The sequence below is a fragment of the Eptesicus fuscus genome, chromosome 12, assembly GCF_027574615.1.
Source record: "Eptesicus fuscus isolate TK198812 chromosome 12, DD_ASM_mEF_20220401, whole genome shotgun sequence".
In the NCBI taxonomy this organism is placed as follows: domain Eukaryota; kingdom Metazoa; phylum Chordata; class Mammalia; order Chiroptera; family Vespertilionidae; genus Eptesicus; species Eptesicus fuscus.
Window position 1 is genome coordinate 56,887,376 of NC_072484.1, and position 18,916 is coordinate 56,906,291.

General features: G+C 38.2%; 1 protein-coding gene across 1 annotated transcript in view; it reads left to right on the forward strand.

Annotated features, from left to right (window-relative positions):
* SMCHD1 (structural maintenance of chromosomes flexible hinge domain containing 1) overlaps positions 1–18,916 on the forward strand; it is a 159,359-nt gene that overhangs the window by 43,666 nt on the left and 96,777 nt on the right. Inside the window, exons 12-19 of the mRNA XM_054723730.1 lie at positions 71–254; positions 1,645–1,839; positions 3,814–3,927; positions 5,226–5,332; positions 6,137–6,219; positions 6,393–6,506; positions 14,557–14,634; positions 14,711–14,830. Of these exons, the coding sequence (XP_054579705.1) occupies positions 71–254; positions 1,645–1,839; positions 3,814–3,927; positions 5,226–5,332; positions 6,137–6,219; positions 6,393–6,506; positions 14,557–14,634; positions 14,711–14,830 (995 nt within the window). The remainder of the gene's footprint in view (positions 1–70; positions 255–1,644; positions 1,840–3,813; positions 3,928–5,225; positions 5,333–6,136; positions 6,220–6,392; positions 6,507–14,556; positions 14,635–14,710; positions 14,831–18,916) is intronic.

An 18,916-nucleotide genomic window follows, 5' to 3' on the forward strand; every position in this document is an offset into this window, starting at 1 on the left:
TTATTTTTGCTGAAATTATATTGTTTTATAACCTAATCTTTTTACTAACTACTATTTTGTTCTATTCAAGCTTTGACTGGTGTGCTCCTCCTAAGAAGAGAGGGCTTGCACCAATCGAGTGCTACAATAGAATATCTGGTGCATTATTCACTAATGACAGATTCCAGGTCAGCACAAATAAACTGACTTTTATGGATCTTGAGCTAAAATTGAAAGATAAGAACACCCTTTTTACAAGGATTTCAAATGGACAGGTATGATTGCAAATATCAAGTTTTGAATATTTGCAAATGTTCTATTTTATGTGCAACAAAAGTCACTATTAATGTAGATTTATAGACATTTTGTATACTTTTTATTTAATCAAAAGAATATGTATAAATTTTTCCTATGAGGGTTTATGTGTTCATACCACCCCCAGTCAGGGCACATACAATAATCAACCAATGAATATATAAATAAGTAGAACAACAAATCTATATTTCTCTCCCCCCCTCTCTAAAAATCAACTTTAAAAACAAATTTTTAAAAATTGCTAATGGTTAGATGATTTTGGATAAAATTTAAAGTTCTTTATTAGATCTTAATATCAAGACTGTGACATCGTGAATAGAAGCTATAAAAGGATATCCATTTAATGAGAGCATATAAGAACAATTTTATCTAATATAGGGCTGTCTTTGTATTTTAATAGCCAAACTATGCAATTTTAATCTAATCTTAAGGGTGAACTTGAGGTAGAACTGAAATATTTTGGGCTAAAAGGTGATTTGAGATTGGTCAGAATTAAAATACATGCATTGATTGATAAAATAAGAATGATAGTTTTTGATGTAGAAAGAAATGAACTTTTGTAATTTTGTGCATTGTCTTCTGTGAAAGCATGTAATGTGGAGATTGTCTTCCCTACTCTCCTAAAGACAGGCAGTAAACAATATATTGCAGCTTATGTTTGAGTATAAATCTCTAAACTATCTCCCAGCAGGGTGAAGAATGATAAGCAATAATATTTTCTTATATATTATTAGAAAACACTGTTTTTACCTTATGATTTTATTTTTGGGTTAGGTAATAAATATACGTTACATAATTAAAAGGAAAAATGTGTTTTGCATAGCAGGGTTTCTCAACCCTTTTTTTATTATCACCCTCATCTGGAACCTTTTTTAGACGTCTGTTTTTCTTACTGCTTTCCCCCATGATATTTTAATACCATAGATATGCCATACGTATGTTTATGTACTATATATATGTATTTCTGTTCTTGATACATAAAAAGTTATTTATTGCCCTGTTGAGAATGTGCATGATTCACAGTGATAAGGTTTCCATTTAGCCCTTTCTCATTGCCTCTACTGTTCATAATTTTTTTTGTGTACCCTAAGATTTAAAGCAGGGAAGTAAAGTTTTATTGTTGATATTGACTATTGAGACTTGGTTCCAAGATGATAATAAAGATTTGCTTTCTGTAATACTGGTTTTGTTAGAAATCTAAATTTGTATGGGAGAAAAATCCAGCAAAATATTTTAGCTTTTTTATTAGGTTTTCTGGATGGGTATGTGAAAGAAAAAATGGAATGAATGACAAGTGTCCATGGTTGTATTTGTTAACTATATTTCATAGAATGTTTTTAAATTTTACAGGAGCAGCGAGTGAAAATTGACAGAGAATTTTCTTTCTGGCTCAAAGACTGTCATGAAAAGTATGACAAACAAATAAAATTTACACTTTTTAAAGGAATAATCACACGTTCTGATCTTCCTTCTAAAAAGCAGGGCCCCTGGGCCACATACTCAGCAATAGAATGGGATGGAAAAATATACAAAGCAGGACAGCTGGTAGGTTTAACTTTTTTTTAGATTCAGTATTTAGTAGAATTTGAAACTAATAGATGTACTAGAATTAAAAATTTTATTGAATTTATTGGGGTGACATTGGTTGGATGTATTAGAATTTAGCAACAACTAAAAATTATGTATTGATTGGTTCCTCAGGAGCCAGGAAAAAATGAAAAGGCCAAGCTGATTTTAATTCCGTAATTTAACATGGCATTAAAAAAAAAATTGCTTGTTGCCTAAGGCTCAGTTAGCAAGGTTTTTATTGTTTCTTGCAATAAACTTTACTCAAATAGATATTTTCAGTGTTTAATGTGATTTGAAATTATGACTTTTTAGCAAATTTTATTATGTGCTTCTTTAAGTTGCTAGAGATCTAACAAGAATGCGTTGTGGAGAATTCAGAGATCTATTAGATGTGCTTTGTCCTTAGGGATATTACAGCTTAAAAATAGATAACCTAAACATAAATAATAATAGGTCAGCAGGTGATAACTACTATGAAAAAGGATGGGCCTAGGAGAAGAGAGTAAATCATGAAATTCTTTGGGCAGGAAATGGCTTTTGTAAGGACCTTGAAAAAAGTGTAGGCTCAGGTTTACACAAATTATTACAAAGATAGAAGGGTGTCCATTCTCTCCATAAACGTGAGAATCATTGTCATGTATTTAAAACTCGGATTTGGATGCAATCACTTAGAAGTACTGTGTGTAGCTACATTCTTGTTTTTCTAACATTTAGGGATTAGAATGAAAAAGGGGGAGCTGACAAGAGTGAAAGGGAAAGCTGGTGAGATAGAAGGGAAGTAGGAGAATATGGAGGTCAAGTGAAGAGTTTTAAGAAAAGGGGAGTGATCAGCTTTGTCAAATTCTTTCTCAGGTAATTTGAGCATAGACAAAGATATTTGTAAGTTCAGGGAAACAGCAAGCAGTAGACTTGGGCTATGTGTATGTGAAGAGAAATAGTTTAGAAATTAGACTGGAAAGATAGATTAGGTATCAACTCGTATAGTACTTGTCGAGGATTTCTGAGTTGGATAATGGAAATTACTCTTTGATTTTTTTAAGCCATGTAAGGGAAAGAAATGCTATAGCAGGGGTTCTCAACCTTTCTAGTGCCGCGACCCTTTAATACAGTTCCTCATGTTGTAGTGACCCCCAACCATAAAATTATTTTCATTGCTACTTCATAACTGTAATTTTGCTACTATTAATGAATCGTAATGTAAATATCTGTGTTTTACGATGGTCTTAGGCTCTACAGCAGCGGTTCTCAACCTGTGGGTCATGACTCTATAAAGAGATAGAAGGTGCCTCCACAGGTTGAGAACCGCTAGCAGGGTTGCCTAAGACCCATCGGAAAATAGAACCGCTAGCAAGTTCGCCTAAGACCATCAGAAAACACAGATATTTACATTACGATTCATTAACAGTAGCAAAATTACAGTTATGAAGTAGCAACAAAAATAATTTTATGGTTGGGGGTCACCACAACATGAGGAACTGTATTAAAGGGTCGCGGCATTAGAAAGGTTGAGAACCACTGATTTAGATCTTTTGCCTATAGCAGCAAGTATAAAGCTAATTTATTTGAAGGAAGTGATAACTAGTTGGAGTTTGTAAGTCATTGTTGATAGTCTGAAAGCCAGATTTTATGGTGGAAAAAGATTTGAGATACTTTGGTATTTATAATAATTACTTTGAAGGAGTTATGGGCCTTTTAGACACATGCATAGCTATGACATTTTTGTATGAAAAATGTATTGTGTCTTTATAAAATGTGTTGGGAATAAGTAGAGAACTTCACAATTTTGATTTATTAAAATATTAGAATGATTTTTTGAAAATTCATTTGTCTAATGATAGATACCAAGTTTTTTCCTTTGTATAAAATGGTTCTGTGAAATAATTATTCTATTAAACCTGTTTCTCTTAGTAAATATTAACATTAAAGCCTTCTTTCAAAACTAAATACTAGGTGAAGACAATCAAGACACTTCCTCTTTATTATGGAAGCATAGAAAAATTTTTTCTTTATGGTAATCATGATGGAGAAGTATATGCTACTGGAGGAGAGGTTCAAATTGCAATGGTAAGACAACAAGTAATACAAAATATTTATTGAAAGTCTGTTGGTACCATTTACTTTTGCTTAAATGTAGAAATAAAGGTACAAAGGTTTAACAAAATAAAACAAAAGAAAATAAAAGGTACAAAGGTTTTTCCATTGGGTAGTGTTAGCATGAGTTTTTATAATTCATATTTGGTGGTTTTAATAATCTATATAATTTAACATTTGTATGCCCAATGTTTAACAAATATACATACACTGAGTGGCCAGATTATTATGATCTCTGAACGCATAATAATCTGGCCACTCAGTATATATCCTATATAATAAAAGGCTAATATGCAAATTGTCCCCTCGACCAGGTGTTTGACCAGCAGGCAGGCCGGCAAACCGCCCATGTCCCCTCCCTCTGGCCAGGCTGGCCGGACCCCACCCATGCACGAATTCATGCACTGGGCCAGTGCACATTTCATCCAAGGCCCACAAACTAGTAAACACTAGAGCCAGAATTCTCTTAAGAATGAATTATTCTAACATTATGTTAAGTGAAATAAGCCAGTCAGGGAAAGACAAATACCATATGCTTTAACTCATATGTGTAATTTAATGAACAAACTGAACTAAGAAGCAAAATAGAGACTCAGAGAAAGCAGGGAGACAGCTCTGGGAGAGGAGGTGCTGGGGGCACAGATTGAGTAAAAAAGTGTGTAAGAAGAGAACTCATGGCCCTAGCTGGCTTGGCTCAGTAGATAGTGTCAGCTTGCGGATTGGAGGGTCCCTGGGTCGAATCTGGTCAAGGGCACATGCCCAGGTTGCGGACTCAACTCCCAGTAGGGGGCGTGCAGAAGGCAGCTGATGTTTCTCTCTCATCATTGATGTTTCTCTCTCTGTCCCTCTCCCTTCCTCTCTGAAATCAGTAAAAATACATATTTAAAAAAAGCGAGAACTCGTGAACACGGACAATGGTATGGTGATTGCAGGGATGGAGGGGGATGTGTGTTAGTAGAAGAGAGCATAGAGGGAATAAATGGCAATAAAAAATTTTAAATTTTAAAAAATTGATTCCAAAACTTGATTGGGTTTTATCTCTATACCATGCTCTTGTTAATATTTGGATGGTATTTAATTAGGCCTAAGGAGGTAACATGAAAAATGGAAATAAACACAGAGGTGTAATGTAATAATAACTATTATGAATATATATATAGTTAATGAGGGTAAATATATTTCTTTGGAAGAAATAAATGAATGTTTTTATTGCAGCTAAATTCAAATAGTTTTCTTTGAAAGGTTGATATAAATTTAATTTGTTGATTTAGGAACCACGAGCACTGTATGATGAAATAAAAGTTGTGCCAATTGCAAAACTGGATAGGACCTTTGCTGAGAAAGCTATAAAAAAATATGTAGAAGATGAAATGGCAAGGTAATTCACATTTCAAGATGCATGATAGCAATAAAAAAAATCAAGAGTAGATCATAGTGCTTTCAGCTATTCTTGAGTGTGTTTTTATGCTCTTCTAATAGGGCATTTGTAGTCTAGATGTATATATTATGACAACATGAAAAAATCGAGAGCTCTAGTTATAAAAACAGAATCCTATATTTGTTTTACAGAAAAAAAGAGGAAATTTTATATATCTAAAGTATCACTATTACAGGCACTATGATTAGGATATTTTTAAAGAAAAAACAACTTTGGCCTACAACAAGAGGAAAATTGTAGTAACTCCTGAGAGGTAAAGATTAGTGCAAGAGAAGTAAAAGGAAATTGAAAATCAAAATTCTCTCTGTGACTCTTGTATAGCTAATGATGGAGACATTTTGATTCTCACTGAATCTAACTGTAATCCTTCTGTTCTTAAGAATTTATTATATCTCCAAAGAGATATATCATTACACAATAAATGAAAAATTATGAAAAATTGACAAATTCTGGCTCTTAATACTAAGAGGTTTTGCCTGACTTTTCAGTAACCACAGTGATGGTTAAGGTGGAGAAAACTTTTAGATTATTAGTCATGTAGAAGTTCAGATTTAACCTTTCAAAATATATGAGAAATACTAAAGTTTCTTGTAACTTCTGTTTTCTAATTAAAACCATAATTAACAAAGTTTGTGAAACTAAAGTGTTTTGTGTACCAAAGTAATTTATAACATGGAGAAATACTCAAAATGTTAATTTTTTAAAAATGTGGGCTTCAACATTAATGTGCCGGTTTTCTATTAGGCTTCCTGATAGATTGTCAGTAACTTGGCCTGAAGGAGATGAATTATTTCCCAATGAGATTAGGCCTGCTGGAACTACCATTGGTATGTTTTTGGTTTGTTTTTTTCTTAATACTGAAAAAAAGGCTTTTCTTGTGTCTAACATTCCCAATATGTAAAAGACCATGAAAAATTAAAATGCCATGTGAAGACCTGGCAAGTTCATCATATTATTGGGTGTAACTAAGACACTCTTACTTTAAATTTTGGAATAATAGGTGCATTAAGGATTGAAATACTGAATAAAAAAGGAGAAGCGATACAAAAGCTTCCAGGAACAGGTCATGGAGGGTCAAAGAAACTCCTGGTTGAGCTTAAAGTTATATTACACAGTAAGTATAAAAACTAATTTGGATCTTTAATATTGTTCTTAAATGTGTAATACAGATTTTAATATATTTGTATAATTAAGGATAACTTAGCAACCTTAGATTTTATTCAAGTTAGGAATTTCAAATATGTTATGAATAATTTGAGTTTTTTAATTGATAATATTCTAAGTCTTTTTTTAAAAACTTTATTCTGAATTTTCCCATGTAGGTAACTATATGGGCTAAAATACATGTATTGTAATTTCTACTAGATAGGAATGTAAATGATCTTTGAATCCCCTCTAAGTAGAAAATACTGTGGCTCAGAACCTGTTGGCCAAAAGTACTTGGTTCACATAATAAGCCTTACCCACTCTTTGGTAAAGAGGAAAGAACTGGGTATTATTGCTCATCTTGAGTCACCTTGTTTAACTTTTTTATCCATTGTCCACACAGTGACTGTACCATTATACATTCCCATAGAAGGGTTCCAATATCTTCACATCCTTGCCAACATGTTATTTAGTTATTTTAATGTCATCCTAATTGTTATGAATGATACCTTATTGTGGTTTTGATTTGCATTTCCCTAATGATCAGTGAACTTGAGCATCTTTTCATATGCTTATTGGCCATCTCTACATATTCTTTGAGAAATGTTTAATCCAGTCCTTTGTCCATTTTAAAATCAAATTGGTTTTTTTGTTTGTTGTTGATTTATAGGAGTTTTTTATATTGTTTGTGCAATAATCCCTTGTCAGATAATATGATTTGTAGGTATTTTCTTTGATTCCATGGGTTGCCTTTTTACCCTATTGATGGTGTTTTTGATGCAGAAAAGTTTTAGATTTTGATATAATCCAATTTGTCTATTTTTGCTTTTGTTGCCTGTGCTTTCAGTGTCATATCCACTTAGTCATTGCCAAATCCAGTGTTATGAAGCTTTTCTTGAATGTTTACTTCTATGAGTTTTGCAGTTTTAGCTCCTACCTTTTATTATTTGATCCATTTTGAGTTGAGTTTTATATAGGTTAATTTTTTTTTATATATGGTTAACTTCTTTTGCATGGGGATATTCAGTTTTCCCAGCATCATTTGTCAAAAAGACTTCTTTCCTCATTGAATGGTCATGGTATCCTTGTCAAAAATCATTTAACCGTATATGGAAGGGCGCTATATTGAATTCCATTGGTCTGTATGTCTGTCATTATGACAGTACTACATTGTTGTTGTTTTTATGTGTTGGTTTTAAAAAAAATTTATTGACATATAATTGACATACAATATCCTATTGGCTTCAGATGTACATTATAAGTGATTCTGATATTTATATAAATTATTAAATGATTCCGACTATAAGTCTAGTTACCTCTGTCACCAAAGTTGTTACATTTATTATTGATTACTAGAGGCCTGGTGCACAGATTCGTACACATTGAAAGGAAATTAATTAGAAGGTGGCTGGCAGGGGTGGGACTGGGCGAGACGGACCGGACACGCCCTGGAGCCAACCTCCCCTGGTCCCTCTGAGGCCGGCTGCACTGGAGGCGGCACTGGGGCTTGAAGGGCATCAGCGGAATGAGTTTGGCCCCTCTGGCAGGGCCGAAACTGGCAGTCTGACATCCCCCGAGGGGTCCTGGAGTGCAAGAGGGCACTCTACAAAGTTACTGTTGCTCGGCAGCTCCTGTGTCAAGCGCCTGCCCCCTGGTGGTCAGTGCACATCCTACCTATCAGCCATTTGGCTGGTCTCTTAGGCTTTTATATATATATACTAAAGTCCTGGTGCACGAAATTCTTGCACTCGGGATGGGGGTGTTCCTCAGCCCGGCCTGTGCCCTCTCGCAGTCTGGGAGCCCTTGGGGGATTGGGAGTGGGTCTAAGCCGGTAGTTGGACATCCTTAGCACTGCCGTGGAGGCAGGAGAGGCCACCATCACTGCCCCTCACCAGCCATAAGCCCAGCTTCTGGTTGAGCGGCGCTCCCCCTGTGGGAGCACACTGACCACCAGGAAGCAGCTTCTGCGTTGAGTGTCTGCTCCCTGGTGGTCAGTGCGCGTCATAGAGACCGGTCATTCTGCCTTTTGGTCGATTTGCATATTAGCTTTTATTATATAGGACTAGAAGCCCGGTGCACAAAATTTATGCATGGGTAGGGTCCCTAGGCCTGGCCGGCGATCAGAGCCCATTTAGGCCTAACGGCTGCCGACTGGGGCCTTCCTTCATTCACACTGCCCCCTGGTGGTCAGCGCACGTCATAATGAGAGATCGAACTCCCGAGGGGACACTTTCCATATTTGCCTTTTATATATTTAGATTTTATATATATTGATATTCCCTATGCATTACATTACATCCCATGACTTACTTTATAACTGGAAGTTTGTACCTCTCTTAATCCCTTTCATCTATTTTGCCCACCCTTCAACCCTTCCCCTCTCTGGTAACCACCAAGTTTGTTTCTTGTTATCTATCTGTTTTTTGTTTTGTTTGTTCATTAGTTTTGTTTTTTAGATTTCACATGATTCTACAAATGAAATTATGTGGTATTTTACTTACCAAAATACCCTCCAGCTCCATCCATGGTGTCACAAATTACATGATTTTAATTTTTTTTTTTTATGGCTGAGTAAGTACCACACTGTTCATGTGAGTCATTCAGTTTTTTTCTTCCTTTTCAAGATTGTTATGGCTCTTTGGGACCCTTGAGATGTTATATGAATTTAGAATGGGTTCTCTATTTCTGCAAAATATGTCATTAGGATTTTGATAAGGATTATATTGAATTTGTAGATCAGTTGGATATTATTGTCATCTCAACAATCCATGAATATGATTTTGTATCCCACAAGTTTACTGAATTTTTTAACTCTTAACAATTTTTTGTGAAATCTGTAGGTTTTTCTCTATATAAGATACTGTCATATGAACAGAGGTCATTTTATGTCTTCCTTTCCAAATGGATTCTTTTTATTTTTTCCTGATTACTCTGGCTAGGACTTCCAGTAATGTATTGAATAGAAGTAAAGCTTTCAGTCTTTCGTTAGGTATGATGTTAGCTGTGGAATTTTAATAGACCTGCAAGATTTCACACATGATCTAACCCTGTCTCCCTCTTTAACTTCATTTTATACCATTTTCATCCTCATTTACCATACTCCTAATCATAAACACATTCTTTTTGTTTTCATACAAATCCAATTTTCCCACCTCTAAACCTTTCTTTGCATATGTTTCTTCTGCCTTAAACTTTCGAATAGCATATTTTTGACAAGCTTTATTTTTCAGGGTTCAGATTGTCACTGGTCAGAGAAACTTCTAATAATAATGATAGATATTTTCTATTACGATTTTCTAGTTTCACATTCATGTCTTTAAATTTATTTTTATAACTCAAAACTCTGTTATTTATTAAATGTGTCTTTGCTGTTTGGAACAAAGGTAGCAAAGTATTTGTGAAGGATTAGATAGTAAATATTTAGGCTTTGAGGTGTCTTTAAGTTTTTTTGTCACAGCTACCTAACTGCCTTTTTGGAATAAAGCTGTCAAAGGCAATATATTTTGTTGGACTGCTTGCTTTAAAGATAGAAACTCCATGAAAGCAAGGATAATGTTTATATTCTTCACTTTTTTCTAGTACCTAGTACATAGGAGATAATGAATAAGTATTTGTTCAAAAATACATTAATTAAAAATCAGAAGGAGAGTGGGGGTGGGTGGGAGGAGATTAACCAAAGAACTTGTATGCATATATGCATAACTTATGGACACAGACAATAGGGTGGTGAAGGCCTGGATGAGGGCAGGGGGTCAATTTGGGGGGAGGGCTATGTAATACTTTCAGCAATAAAGATTTTTTTTTTTAATTTTAAAAAAATCAGAAACTTGCCCATCTGGTGTGGCTCTGTGGTTGAGCATCAATCCATGAGCCAAGAGGTCACCTGGTTCCCAGTCAGGGTACATGCCTGAAATCCTCACCGGGGTGTGTGTAGGAGGCAGCAAATTGATGTTTCTTTCTCATCAATGTTTCTTTCTATTCCTCTCCCTTCTTTTCTTTCTTTTTTTTTTTTTTTTTTTTTTTTTTTTTTTTTTTTTAATATATTTTATTGATTTTTTACAGAGAGGAAGGGAGAAGGATAGAGAGTTAGAAACATCGATGAGAGAGAAACATCGATCAGCTGCCTCTTGCACACCCCCTACTGGGGATGTGCCCGCAACCAAGGTACATGCCCTTGACCGGAATCGAACCTGGGACCCTTGAGTCCGCAGGCCGACGCTCTATCCACTGAGCCAAACCGGTCTCGGCCCTTCTTTTCTTTCTAAAAAAAATCAACAAAAACATATTTTTAAATAATTTCAAAATAATCTATCTATGTAAAAGCCTAAACAACCATCGCAACCAAATGGACGACCAAACAGGCTTCATGGGGTTACCAGGCCGGCAGGGGGGTCAGTGAGGGGCAACCAGATGACTGAGCAGCAGGCTGCGTGGGGTGACCAGGCCAGTGCGGGGGGCAGTGAGGGGCAACCAGGCCGGTAGAGGGGGGCAGTGAGGGGTGACCAGGCCGGTGGGGGGCAGTTGAGGGCAACCAGGCCAGCGGGAGGGGGTGCAGTTGGCAACCAGGCCAGCGGGGGAGGGGGGACAGTTAGGGGCGATCAGGCAGGCAGGCAGGTGAGCAGTTAGGAGCCAGTGGTCCCAGATTGTGAGAGGGATGTCCAACTGCCCCCAGGGGTCCTGGATTGGGGAGGGTGCAGGCTGGGCTGAGGGGACCATGCACTGGGCCTCTAGTACTAATATAATTACTACTAAGAAGACTTTTGAATTAAATTTGACTTTTTTTGCAGCTCTGTTGTGCTTAAAATATATTTCTCTGTGTAAATTATAAAAAAACTAGTAGCCCGTTTGCACGAAGATTCGTGCAATAGACCTTCATTCACCTGGCTGCCTGCACCAGTTTTCTGCCGGCACCGGGGACCCAGGCCTTGGCTGTGGCCACCGCCTTCTGCCTTCTTTCAGGGTCGGGGCTTGGCCCCGGGCGGTGGCCTTGGGCTCGGCCTCACCCAACATCCCTGCTAAGGATCGCAGGAGCCGACCCCCAGTGGTTTCCTGCGATCCGTGCAGGCTCCCTGCTGGTGCCCAAGGCCGGGAAAGCCGAGGCTTTCCTCGGGCGGCTTTCCCGGCCTTGGGCTCAGCCGCACCCAGCGTCCCTGCTAGGGATCGCAGGAGCCGACCCCCAGTGGTTTCCTGCGATCCGTGCAGGCTCCCAGCTGGTGCCCAAGGCCGGGAAAGCCACCCGAGGCTTTCCCGGCCTTGGGCTCGGCCGCACCCAGCGTCCCTGCTAGGGATCGCAGGAGCCGACCCCCAGTGGTTTCCTGCGATCCATGTAGGCTCCCAGCTGGTGCCCAAGGCCGGGAAAGCCGCCCGGCCTTGGGCTCGGCTGCACCCATCGTCCCTGCAACGGTTTCCTGGTGGGCGTGGTTTGTGGTCGTGGCTTGGGTGTAGCGAAGGTGCGGTCAATTTGCATATTTGTTTATTATAAGGTAAGATTCTAACATCACTGAAAATAATTCTGTCTTTTTAATGTGGTTACATCATCTACTTGACATACATTTTGGTTTTGCTTATGAATTGCTTTGTTTCAATGGGTTTTTAAAAATAAGTAAAAATCATTTCAAAGTAAAAATTAATAAAGAATATTTCAGAGAAGTGATGTTATTTCTCTGCTGTTTTCTTTCTCCTTCTTTATGTAGTAATTTTATTACTTTTTGGCTTATCTTTCCTATTTTTCCTGTTATAATTCTAAGCAAGAACAAATATATTCATATTTCTTTCCTTACAAAAAAGATAGCATATTTTATTTATATAAGTATGTTTTATCCCGTTTTTTTCTGTTAACAGTAGATCTCTATATCTTAGAGATTATATAAACAGTGCTTTTTTAATCTTGAAAAAATTATTTATTTATTGTTCACAGTATTACAGATGTTCCCGATTTCTCCCCCTTTACCCCTTCCACCCAGCCCTTGCCCCACCCTGGCCCTTCCTACACTATTGTCTGTGTCCATGGGCATATATGTTCTTGGGTTCATTTCTTCCTGTCCTCCCCACTACACTGCCCTGCAAGATCTGTCAGTTTGTTCCATGCATCCATGCCTCTGGACCTATTTTGTTCTTTGGTTTATTTTGTTCGTTAGAATCTACCACATGTAAGTGAGGTCTTGTGATGTGTGTCTTTCTCTGACTGGCTTATTTCGCTTAGCATAATCTCCAGATTCATCCATGCTTTTCACAAAGTTTAAGAGATCCTTCTTTTTTATCAACCACGTAGTATTCCAATGTGTAAACGTACCACTGCTTTTTTATCCACTCATGTACTGATGGGCACTTGGGCTGTCACTGCTATGAACACAGTGGTGCATATATTCTTTCTGATTGGTGTTTTGGGATTCGTAGGATATATTCACAGAAGTGTGATCGCTGCAAACAGCAGTTCCAAATTTAATTTTTTGAGGAAACCCCATACCTTTTTCCATGGTATCTGCTGCAGCCTGCATTTCCACCAGCAGTGCACTATGGTTCCCTTTTCTCTACATCCTCACCAGCACTTGTTTTTTATTGATGGTAGCCATTCTGGCCGGTTTGAGGTGATACCTCACTGTAGTTTTTATTTGCATCTCTCTGATGATTAGTGACATGGAACGTTTTTTCATATGTCTGTTGGCCATCTATGTGTCCTCTTTGGAAAAGTGTCTGTTCAGGTCCTTTGCCCATTTTTTACATTGGATTTTTTGTCTCCTTGGTATTGAGTTGTATGAGTTCTTCATATATTTTGAAAGATAACCCTTTATCAGATGTATCATTGGCAAATATGTTCTCCCATACAGTTCCATTTTCATTTTGTTGATTGTTTCTTTTGCTGTGCAGAAGCTTTTTAATTTGATGTAGCCCCATTTGTTTATTTTTTCCTTTATTTCTCTTGCCCTTCGATAGTGGTCGGCAAACTCATTAGTCAACAGAGCCAAATATCAACAGTACGATTGAAATTTCTTTTGAGAGCCAAATTTTTTAAACTTAAACTTCTTCTAACGCCACTTCTTCAAAATAGACTCGCCCAGACCGTGGTATTTTGTGGAAGAGCCACACTCAAGGGGCCAAAGAGCCGCATGTGGCTCGCGAGCCGCAATTTGCCGACCACGGCCATAGGAGATGTATCAGCAAAAATACTGCTATGCAAGGTGTCTGAGATTTTACTGCCTGTTTTCTTCTAGGATTTTTATGGTTTCACAAAATTATATTTGCCATTTATTCATTTTTAAGATATTCTTGTTTATCGTGTAAGTTGGTGGACTAGTTTCACTTTGTTGCATGTATCTGTCCAATTCCTTCAGTTTCATTTATTGAAGAGACTTCCGTTGTATGCTCTTGCCTCCTTTGTCGAATATTTATTGACCGTAATGGTGTGGGTCAATTTCTGGGGTCTCTGTTTTGTTCCATTGTTCTATATGCCTGTTTTTATGCCAGTATCAGGCTGTTTTGATTACCGTGGCTTTATAGTATAGTTAGATATCTGGTATTGTGATCCCTCCAACTTTGTTTTTTCTCACGATTGCTGCAGCTATTTTGGGTCTTTTTTGGTTCTATATAAATTTTTTGAATATTCTAGATTGTGAAATATGCTGTTGTTATTTTAATAGGGATTGCATTGAACCTGTAGATTGCCTTGGGTAGTATGGACATTTTAATGATGTTAATTCTACCAATCCATGAATACAGTATATTCTTCCACTTGTTTATATCTTCCTCTATCTCTTTTTTCAATGTACTCGGACTCCATTTTAAATGAGGTTTCTGTTTATTAATTTTTATAGGCAAAAGTGAACTTTATGGAACATTAGGAGGGGTAGTACTGAAACAGGGCTTGATTGGCTGCGGTTGAATATATGCTTTAGATCTTTCAAAGTTTCAAAATAACTTTTAAAAATTAAAGCAAAAAAAATATTTGATGCTATTGTAACACTTTATATTCATATTCAGTTTCACAGGTAATAAATGCTTGTTTTTTTTCTTTTATTAAGCTTCAAGTGGAAATAAAGAAATAATTTCACATATTAGTCAACATGGAGGAAAATGGCCTTACTGGTTTAAAAAAATGGGTGAGTTATTCTGAATGTTAAAAATTGTATCAATGTCATGTTGACTTGATTTATAATTTCTTTTTTATTTTTCCAGAAAATATTCAAAAATTGGGGAATTATACATTGAAATTACAAGTTGTATTGAATGAAAGTAATGCAGACACTTATGCTGGAAGACCACTACCATGTAAAGCAATTAAATTTTCTGTTAAAGGTAAACAAAATATTAATACATATTTATATGCTAAAGGTGGTATTTTAAATTAAGGAGGAATAAATAGATAATTTAGTAAAAGACGTTCGACCAATTGCATAAAGATTTAGATCTTAAAATGACTTTGTAGTTCTTCTTGACTGTTACGTTTCTTGTAAATTTTGAAGACATTATTGTTATCTAGCTTTCATTGTTCCTGGTAAAGTCTAAAGCTATTCTGATTCCTGACTTTTGCATATGAATCCCTCTTTCCCAACACCTATATATTTGGTGAGTCTGTGTTTTGGTCTCAGTTTCTGAAATTTTAAATTCTAGGAATTTTCTTTAAAATACTTTGATTCCCTGTTCTGTTTGTCTTTCTACAACATCTGATATCAAGATGTTGGCCCTCTTGACTGAGGTGTCTGATATTGACTGATATTCTTTTTTCTAGATTCCATCTCTTGGATTTAATTTTCTACTTTATGTGAGATTTTATTAACATGTGTACTAGTATTACACTTTCTGTTAAGGGTTTTTTCTGCTATCATGTTTTAGTTTATTTCTTTTTAAAAAATACATTTTTATTGACTCTATAGAGAGGGGAAGATAGAGGGAGAGAGAAACATCAATGTGAGAGAGAAACATTGATCCGTAGCCTCTCCTATGCACCCCAACAGGACTGAACCATCAACCTGGGCTTGTGCCCTGACAAAGAATTGAACCGGCAACCTTTTTGGTGCACCGTACGATGTTCAACGAACTGAGCCACACCTTCTAGGGCTCATTTTTTACTTTCTAAAACATATTTTTCATTCTCTTTTTATTCCCTTTTAATGTATTCTCCTTCTACCTCATGGACTCAGTATCTTTATTCTCTGAGCTTATTAATAATAGTGGCGGTTTTTCTTGAAGCTTTTAAATTTTCTTTATTCATTGTATGTTTTCTCCCTGTTGATATTTTTCACATTTGTCTAGGTCTTTCATATTAGATGCTTTTATCTGACTGGTGACTTGTTCACATTTAAGAATAGGATATTTTTAAGCTTTTATTTTATTTGGGAGATTATGATATGGAAATTTTTAGGTTTTTCTTTCTTTGTCCAGATTCCCTAGAGTGGAGCCTTCCATTCTCCTGGTAGGAGGGTAAACACCTGGCTGCCAACATTTTGGGAGCCCATCTGGGAAAGACTGTTGAGAGTCTCATATTTAGTATATAATCTTCACTTGATTTTCCTATTTTCAGTAAACTATGACACTTTGGTAGTGCTGTTTCCCTCACTCCTTAGACCTACTTTTTTTTTTTTTTAATCTTCCCCAGACAATAAACCTTTCCCATCTATTGCTGAGGCTGAAGAAGGCAGTTGACTGGCTCTGTGTATTGAGGGGTAGGGATCCATGGAACTGTTTCTTACACAGACTTCAGCAGGTCTTCCTTTTTTGTTTCACTTTCACTCCAACTTGATACAATTATTCCTGAGACTTTTGGGTGTCCTATAGAGTGAATTAAATTGGTTCTCTGCTTACTTTGTTGTGATTGAGGATTTGAGGTTTCTTGGGTCTTTCTGCTAAGTCAGTGACATTTATCTATATGTTCTCCAGCTTTCAAAATCTGTTACTGTTGTCCTTTTTTTATTGTTGTTTTTTTATGTTTAGGCCTCTTTAAAAGAAGGAAAAAATCTCTGTAGTGTTGTTATTATTATGCGTTTTTTGAGAAAGAGCTGACCCAAGACCTTGTGACCATTTTGCCTTCTTTAAAGAGATGGGCCACCGTGGAGATCTTTTCTTTTTGGACATGTAAATCTTCCACATTTTTTTAAATAGCTGTGGAACACATTCTGCAGTTTTCTGTTGACAAAAATTTGAGCTGTTTTCCATTTTGGGGGTCTATTACAAATAATATTGGGGTGTGTTTTTTTTTTGCGGGGGCGGGGGGAGAATTATGCTGCTGTGTGTTAGAATTTCTCTACTGTAGATACCAAGAAGTAGAATTGCCAAACTGAAGTGTATGTGCTTAAACTTTTTAAAGATATATACAGGGTGTCCCCTAAAAAAATGTATGCACACTGTAACAGCTGATAGCTCAATTTTGAAAATAAAATGTATTTATTAAACACTGCCTTTATAATTATTCAGAGTATGTGTGGACATTTCTGAGGAACACACTATATATTTACTCTCAAATTGTCTTCCCAAAAGGTTGTGGGACCCTCACCAAAAGACTATGAGAGTTCCAGTTTCCCTATGATCATTTCTGGTCAGCCTATATTTATGTTTTGCTAATTGGCAGTTAAATTATTCCTTTAATTATTAAGTTATGCAGCTCCTCTAGCCTTTATTGAACACTTTATGTCATCTGTGAAAGCCTGTTCATTTGCTGTGGCCATTTCAATAGTTAAAGCTATGGTTCTCAAATTAGAGCTTGTATTTGAATCACCTGGAGGACTTATTAAAATAGATTGCTAGGCATCACTCTCAGAGATTCTGACTTAGTAGGTTTGAGATGAGCCCTAGGATTTACATTTCTAATAATTTCCCAGGGATGTCTGAAACTATTAGACTAGAGACCATACTTTGAGAACAGCTGGTTTAGAGGAGGTGTTATGTATTCTGGATTGCAATCCTGTGTTGCAAATACTTTCTCATAAAGGACTTCTCTTTTTAGCTTTGTTTATTTTATGTAATAAGATTATTAATTATGCGTTTAATAATGTTTGCCTTAGTTTTTTCTACTATATGGTTATAAGCATATTCTTTATTACTAGAGTCTCGGTGCACAAAATTCGTGCACAGGGGTGTGTGTGTGTGTGTGTGTGTGTCCCTCAACCCAGCTTGCACCCTCTCCAATCTGGGACCCCTTGGGGGGATGTCTGACTGCCGGTTTAGGCCCGATCCCCTGGGATCGGGCCTATACCGGCAGTCGGACATCCCTCTCTCAATCCGGGACTGCTGGCTCCTAACCACTCGCATGCCTGCCTGCCTGATTGCCCCTAACCGCTTCTGCCTGCCAGCCTGATCACCCCCTAACCACTCCCCTGCCAGCCTAATTGGCGCCTAACTGCTCCCCTGCTAGCCAGATCATCCCAACTGCCCTGATCGATGCCTAACTGCTCCCCTGCTGGCCCAATTGCCTCTAACTGCCCTCCTCTGCTGGCCTGGTCACCCCTAACTGCCCTCCTCTGCTGGCCTGGTCACCCCTAACTGCCCTCCTCTGCTGGCCTGGTCACCCCTAACTGCCCTCCTCTGCTGGCCTGGTCACCCCTAACTGCCCTCCTCTGCCGGCCTGGTCCCCCCCAACTGCCCTCCCCTGCAGGCCTGATCGCCCACAACTGCCCTCCCTTGCAAGCCTGGTCCCTCCCAACTGCCCTCCTCTGCTGGCCTGATTGCCCACCACTGCCCTCCCCTGCCGGCCATCTTGTGGCAGCGATCTTGTGTCCACATGGGGGCAGCCATCTTGTGTGTTGGAGTGACAGTCGATTTGCATATTACCTCTTTATTATATAGGCTATTCTAACTAGAGTACCAGTGTACGACATTTGTGCACTAGTGGGGGGCATCCCTCAGCCTGGCCTGTGCCTTCTCGCAGTCCGAGACCCCTCAGTGGATGCTCCCACCACAGCCGCTGCACTCGCCAGCCATGAGCCTGGCTTCTGGCTGAGCGGCACTCCCCCTGTGGGAGTGCACTGACCACCAGGGGCAGCTCCTGCATTGTGTGTCTGCCCCCTGGTGGTCAGTGTGCATCATAGTGACTGTTCAGTATATTCGCATCGTAGGGTTTTATTATATAGGACTAGAGGCCCAGTGCGTCCCTCAGCCCAGCCTGCACCCTCTCCAATCTGGGACCCCCTCGAGGGATGTCTGACTGCCTGTTTAGGCCCGATCCCACCAGGCAGTTGGACATCCCTCTCACAACCCAGGACTGCTGGCTCCCAACCGCTTGCCTGCCTGCATGCCTGATTGCCCCTAACCGCTTCTGCCTGCCAGCCTGATCACCCCCTAACCACTCCCCTGCCAGCCTGATTAACACCTAACTGCTCCCCTGCCGGCCTGATTGCCCCTAACTGTCCTCCCCTGCAGTCTTGGTTGCCCCCAACTACCCTCCTCTGC